The 7,566-nt window shown below is 42.8% G+C and overlaps 1 protein-coding gene across 1 annotated transcript in view; it reads right to left on the minus strand.

Annotated features, from left to right (window-relative positions):
- The window catches only part of col5a3a (collagen, type V, alpha 3a), a 43,502-nt gene extending 36,139 nt beyond the window's left edge, over window positions 1-7,363 (minus strand). The window contains exon 1 of the mRNA XM_030089180.1: window positions 7,089-7,363. Within this exon, the coding sequence (XP_029945040.1) occupies window positions 7,089-7,173 (85 nt within the window). The 5' untranslated portion in view covers window positions 7,174-7,363. The remainder of the gene's footprint in view (window positions 1-7,088) is intronic.
- Between the last annotated feature and the right edge of the window lie 203 nt (window positions 7,364-7,566).

Here is a 7,566-nt window from a genome sequence, read left to right on the forward strand (position 1 = left end):
CATGCGGAGAGAGTTTACTGTTGCCCAGACATTGCTTGAAGAAAAACCCCATGTTACATTTTATGGCATTATTTATTTGCAAAGCAGGCGTCGTTTATTCAAAGCAGCATTGAGAGTTAGCCCTCTCGGCCCTACTGCATGGCAACTGAGTTATAAATAGGTGAAACTTTGAATTACTGCTACTTTTCAGCAACTAAAATTATCAAGTACATATATATTAAACTAAAGCATTTAAGAACTCACAGTGTGAGTCGGTAAGTTTTACTGAGCAATTAAAAAGTCATACATTGTGAATTTTGCCATTAAAAGTTCACTGAGTGCAGTCATTTGCATTATTTTATTAAAGTTTAGACAGCAGATTGAGAACTGGGTGAGAAGGAATGAGGTATAGAAACATGCTTATGCCCCCCACTCAGATCAGGGTTATGGACAGCAGACCTGTTTTGATCTTAACGGTTATTAAACTTGAGAAATTTACAAATTATACTGATTTTGGAGAAATAATAATTCCAGTGAAAACAGTTTGAAATCACACCGAGAACTGTAAGTACTTCTATCAATTCGATTGATCTATATTCAACGCAGGGTCATTGGAGCCAAAAGGCAAGCAGGCTTCCAGTCCAGAGAGGACACCCGACCCGTGAACCTCTCATCACCACACGGCAGTGTTTAACACTACGCCACTGTGCAGACCTCCACCAGAAAACACATAAAGTAGGAGCTACTGTGAGTTAATAGCCTAATGTTCTTTTTAAGGAAATTACAGTACATGGATCTTCTTTGTTTTTTCAGCTGAAGGTCAATCTTCTTGAAACATGGAAGCATCTGCATTTCAGTCAGATAGCTTTATTCGTAACAAGAGTTTGCTTTGCTCTTGACAGCACGCCAGGGATCTAATCTTCAGTATTTGCATTTCGGTGAATTTCTTGGGAAGTATCAGTCATTGACTGATTCCAAGGAAGCTCTGAGGAGCTCTGCTGGGGCCGTGTTTGGTTCCAGCACATCAATTTCCTCTGGGATAGCAAAAGTTGAAAGTTTATTTTTGGTCAAATGTCAGAATCTAATACAACCAGACAAACAATCTCTCTCTCTGTCTGTGTCTCTGTCCCTGTCCCTGTCTCTCTCGCTCTCTCGCTCCATCTATCAATCTGTTTTTGCTCGAAAACCAAGAAATATGAGTCATGAAGCAGTGGTGTTTGAAAAAAAATGTTAAAAAAAAAATGAAAAAAAAACCTGTCTTTAATACTGGTTAGGAAATAACTTTTGTGCAGAATGACATTTTCATAAGCAGCATGCGTATCATTTGAAACACTTGGAAAAAAAAAATACTCCTCAATTCTTGACATAGCAGAGGAACTTTCTGACAGAAACCCCGTCACCTCTGACACTCAGAAGCCAAGACAGAACATTCAAAATCCAAAAACAATGTGCCACAGGGAGAAACTTGAGTTCGGTAATAGAAAATCTTCCAGGAAAAGAAAGACGCTGCACTCACAATTACCTGGCAGTTAAATGTGCACAGAATAATAGCCATCCCACATCCAAGTGAAAAACATAAGCTTCTGGGGGACACGTTTTGGTAAACTGGTTCAGAGGACATGAGAAAACCCTGGATTGGATGTTTAAAATGCAGCTTGTACGCTAGACACAAGATACGGGAATGTTCTAAATAAAACACAATCACACTTCTGTAGAATTTATCCGCTATTTCACTGTTTCAAAACCCTGATCTGGCATTAAGCACAAAAAACTCAGAGTTTTGGAAACCTGCCATATGGAGTCCAGATCCATGTTACAGTCAATGAAAGAATGTTGCCTACTCCCTGCTTGGGATCCATTTATCTTACTTTGAGTAATGCCAGGGCTCTTTGCCTATCCCGCAGCACTGACTGTCTGAACAGGTTTTGCTTGCATCTCATTTGGCTTTGTTGCAGGCATGTCCTTACCTCACCTGTCAAAGTGTGTTACTTCAACAGAATCTCAGAGTGGACAAGCACAGCATCTTTAAGTAAGGCCTCAGTGTGGCTACTGACAAATATAACTAACCCGACCAATCGCAAGCATGTCTCAACATGTTGGAATTAGTATTGAAAAAAAAAAAAACCATCTGGGAACTGATGACTCAGAATAATTGTGATAATCTCACTAAAAGGTCAGAGTAACTTGGGATGGAGGCGAAACATACAGCCATTTCAGAAACATCCAGCAATTTTTGAGCTTTCTCCACTGCCAGTGTGCACTTAACAGCTTGTAAGTAGGATGCAGCAAGATAATGCACACAAATACAGACATTCTCAAGCATGAAAAAAGTGTCCTGTTCTCGTATATAAGACGTCCATGTCTGCCCAGCAACAGTCACAGTCTGTCTGACAGAAACAGGCTGAGCCCTCCGACTCACAGATCGGGCTCTATCCCCTGGAAATGCCACCAAACAGTCTGGATCTGTGTTTCATCTCTGAATGTGTGACACTTGACACAGTCTCTCCATACCCTGCGGCCACACACAACTCAGCACCGTTTCAGCCATACGTGGACATAATGGATGGTGTTCTCTGTGTTTCTAAAGCAAATGTCTCTGAAGACATTCTCTATGACTCACACCACCTACACTCCCAGCCCTGCCAGAAAATACCCCCCTCTCTGTCTCTCTCTCTCTCTCTCTCTCTCTCTCTCTCTCTCTCACACACACTCACACACACACACACACACACACACACACACAATACTACACTGTCAAAAACTATTGCATCTGGGAACTGGGGAATTTTAACAAGAAATGAAGCCAAGAAAGCAAGAACTGAGAACTTCCCATGGTATCTTGGGCCACACCCTGAGATGAGTGAAGGAAATAAAGTCACATCTGAACTTTAAATTAGCGTGAGTGTGTGTGTGGGTGCATACACCAAATAATCATTCAAATGATGATACATGACCATGTGCTGAGTATGTGCAGATCCAGCAGTGTTATTCCACACAATTAGGTCCTTCCCTTATAAATCCAGTGCAGTGAAATTCCATACGCTGCAAAAACTACTGTTGAAAGAGCATTTCTTCTGATTACACCTAAAGAATGACAAGAAGGGAAAGTTTTTGATTAATATATATAAAAAAAACAAAAGATAACAGATGCAGTGGAAATTGAATGGATCCAGACACATTTTCTCCCAGGCTTGGAGAAGAGTAGCCTATAATCCAATTAGGATTGGGCGTGACCTGTTGTTTAGGTCATGGTGTGCAAGGATAAGAGCACTATGAGGATTGCTATTACGTGCTGAACAGATGAAAGTTTAAGCGCGTGCAGGCAAGCAAGATTGATACACTGACTCTTCACACATAGCCACACCACCATGAATAAACAACTGTTTAAGCGTGACTCGATTATAGCAATCAGAAAAGAAAAAAACAGCACTTTGGACCTTTGGTCTTGGTTTAAATTTCTCTCTGAATCTCTATATTATTCTATGCATCATACAATTTGACGCATGGTTTTGAATACAGTGGTTTCAAATGTGGGAAAGCAGGTTGGAAATTTCAATATCATTTATGTTCTAACAGGAGTGACGTTGTATTAATATTCAAAAGAGATGATGAAAATGATAATGATGATGGCCATAGTGTCAAATATTAAGAGTTTTATCCATTTAAAGTAAACAATACATAATTCTAAAAAGTGGTACATCATCGCATTCATCTTCAATACTCATTTTATTAAAACTATAGCGCTGTGGGACTGGAATCTTTCATAAACAGTGATTCCACACCATTCATATTTGTATTAACCTTTAATATCAAAAGTCATGATTTAAAAAAAAAACAGTAGAAAAAAAAAAGTTCTCTGAATGTGGGTCAATAACTACATGCTGTTGACATCAGTTGCACTTTTGGTCTCGCAGCCAGAGGATTTCGGTGGAAACTGGTTCCACACTTCCTTCCAATTCACATTACCACCACATTCTTCGATCTCCACAGCTTGTTCCGCTCGTGTTTTCTTACAGTGTAATATGCCAGAATCTGCTTGGCCCAGAGAGAAAACACCTGCCCCTCAGGCCCCTGACTGGACAGCCGCTCCGGGCACGCACACAAATCACACTTCCATTTGTATTTCTATATTTGTGAGAACTTTCGTTGCAGCGAATCCAGTCCAAAGCAATATTGTCCCCCTGCTGTTGCGAACAGGCCCTAACCTCAATGACCCAGTTTTTAATCACAGGAGTCCATTGAAGGGCTTGTGGGATAAGCAGTAATCATAAATATATTCCATAAATACTGTCAAAATGAATACACAGACAAGCATAAAGTCACAGTTATGTATGAAAACACAAACAGCATGCCCCCATCATACCAGGACAATGGCCTCAAAACAAACACGCAAACACACACTTGACCAGGTTCATTTAAGATTCAACCCCAAGCCATCATTTACTTTCTCAGACAAAACATTCAGGCATCTATTATGAAGTATAACCATAGCGGCCAAAATCTGAGAATTATAGAATAAGAAACACACCATGCAGGTTTGAAAGTGTAGTCATTTTGTTCGTGTTTCTGAGGGATACTTAAGGAATTGCTCAATAATCTCTGAGGTGAGTGTAAATCTCAGGCCAAGATCTGTGCAACATATATTCAGAGACAGGTCAGACCTTAGTAAAGGCCGCATGTTGTTTGAAAAGCGACAACAGGTGACTTTGGCAGAACTTTTACTGAGGTGTAAATGTGAACAATGATAAGGCTCAAACTGGAACTAGGAGGGAGACCAGCTGTCTGTGGATGTGATGTGCCCATGATGTGCGATCCTTACAGTTGGGTGGATCAGGATGTGTCTCCAACTAGCCCTTCCCTGCCTAAAGCATCCAGTGATCAGATACAATAAGCAATGCAACCCTGAAGGAACCGGAGTTTCTGGGAGCCAGATGTGTGTCGAGCACCATACATCGCAATCTGGTGCCAGAAACTGCGTAAGCGTCATTGCTACATAAATACTTAAAGGTATTCTAGACAGTCTGCCTAATCGAACAGCCTGTAAAGCATTTTGTGAAAACGGTTTGCATATCAGGAGCCGGAGCCACACATCAGCGTTTTTGGCACTTCTAATGTTTAAAGCTTCCATTAGACTAACACCAACCTGCATAATGGGAAACAGCAGAGCTGCGACATTCATAAAATTGCTCACTCTCTATTCTCCGTCCTGCTAAATTCAGTTGCCTTTTTCATTTGTTTTCATTTGCCTCTAATTTGTTGCTGGATCAAAGGTAAACAAGGCTTGCTGCCTTCCTTTGGGAGTCTGCTGAAAGAAGACTGGATCAAACAGGACACAGTGAGAGGGCTCCATGCACAATTTCCCCCCTGTCACAGAACCAGTTAAGGACGAGGCAGGGTATAAGCAGGAGAAGGGAGGGGTGATATAAACGAAGAGATAAGCCATATAAAATAAAAACAAACAGCCGCCATTCCCAGACTTAGAATGGATGAATGGAAACACAAAAAAGAAAAAGAAGGGGAAGAAAACGGAACAGAAATGTGTTGAGGCAGAGCAGCAGAGATTTCCAACAGAAACTAAATAAGAACGTGTGCAAGAATGCCTCACTTCCTGTCAGCAAACAGGACTACAAAGTACTCTCTCATCTCACTTGAACACACACAGAAAGCATATGGGAAAACAATCTTTTACTGTAGTGCACGCGCGCACACACACAGGCACACACACACACACACACACACACATTCACAGTCACAGAGACCCAAACACATTATCAACCACATGCACATATCAGAGGCTGCCATATCTACAGCACCATATGTCCCGTGCACTTTTGAGTCATCTCAGCCTCTCACTTCACAGGCCCTCATTAGAGAGCGGCGGACACCGCAGCCACTGTGCCACCAGAATGCGATTAGGTCGGCTGGCTCACTTCCTCTCGCCATCACTTCACTTCAGTCAGTGAACTCCAAGAAATCCTGCCAGCTATAAAGCTGATGGGTGTGGAAAGGCATCAGTGGAGGAAATATCTCTGAGTACTTGCGGCGACCACGGGGTTAGCCCCCGCCGTTGAGGCGGTGCACTCCATCAGGGAGTCACTTAACTGCAGCACCTGCGAGGAAGTAAGTCTGCAGCAGTTAGGTGGACTGCCACATGGCCTTTGGGCATGTATACCTGTGTGGGTGACCGAAATGGCAGCTGCACGTGCTGATCAACTCTTTAAATGTGGATGGCATGAGACTGATACAACCTGGATGTCCTCTTTTTGGTGAAACTGGGGACACTGAGTCAGATTGTGCCTAAGATTGTGAGATTCTTGCAGGAGCCTACAACGAAACAAGTCAAATATTTTAAGTGTGCCAGAATAGTAAGAGTGTTAGTACTAAGCGCCTTCACTTAAGACCTATGTGAGCAGAGGGCACATTAAACAGATCCATGACAGGAATTTTAATCTACTCAGTTCTTTCAGCGTTCAGCCATTCACTGCTTTCTCGAGCCAACGTTAAACCTTTTCACAGTAAACCGACGCCGGTCACAAGCAAACTCAAACATGACATCATTCATCCTTGGAGAAAGCTGTCCTGTCCTGCAGCTCACCTGACGCAGAAAAAGACGCACTGAACCTATAAAACCTGCTTCTGCTGCACTGACTGGAATCCCTGATTAGAGTGCATTTGTAAAAAAAAAAAAAATGTCACTGCAATCTCTGGCAGAACCCTAAACAGTCCCGACAACTTCTAAAAGTAATCTGAAGCAGCTCGTAATTTTAATGGCAGCCTGGAGTGACTCCTTTGGGCGAGGAGCAGCATCACCAAAACACTCACACGGATTCGGAGCTTTGATGTCAGCCTTACACAGAATGAACCTTAAAATCCACGGCATAAAAAATACACCCAAGCGCTCATAGCTTCTCTCTGGCTGAGGGCCAAGAGTTGAATTAAGGTGCCTCAAAGTACAACTTGTGAAATATTAAATGGAAAGGGACTTTGTGTCTTATGCCATAGAGAGCACTGGGATGTCATTTCTATAGGCAGCTCGACCTATTCCTCCATCTCCCCCACCTGACGCCACCTTTATTATTAATCTGCAGGTGTTCATTTTAATACTTTACCAGCTTGCGCCGCCGTTAAGTGGAGTAGAAGGAAAAGAAACAGCGGTATTGTCCTTATCAACCCGGTCCATATTAACTGGTCCATCTTCCAAAAAAAAAAACAAAAAAAAAAAACGGAGAGCCCCGTCTGCTTCCGCGCCCACAACTTTACTCTGCGCAACTTTTAATTTGGTGCAACTCGGCACCCATGCGTAAAGACGCGGAGAGAGACGCCGCTCCGTAGTTCCACTTGCTTGATTGTTGGAGAAGTTTTTGCTCGGGTGGCTCCTCTCGGGTTTCGCCTCTGTCCCTCTCATTCAATTTCTCCCTCTCAACATCACTCCCTCCCTCCGCATTCTCCTCCTCCGCCCCTTCCTTCCCTCCCGTGGGATGTTGTTGTCCCGGGGCGCACGGATGCGCGGTGCGCCTGCACTCCATCGTAAATCACGTTTATTGCCAGCGGTAATTTGTCAAGTCTCACTCCTTTCGGGTTGTCATT

This window comes from Salarias fasciatus, chromosome 4, assembly GCF_902148845.1.
Source record: "Salarias fasciatus chromosome 4, fSalaFa1.1, whole genome shotgun sequence".
Classification (NCBI taxonomy): Eukaryota; Metazoa; Chordata; class Actinopteri; order Blenniiformes; family Blenniidae; genus Salarias; species Salarias fasciatus.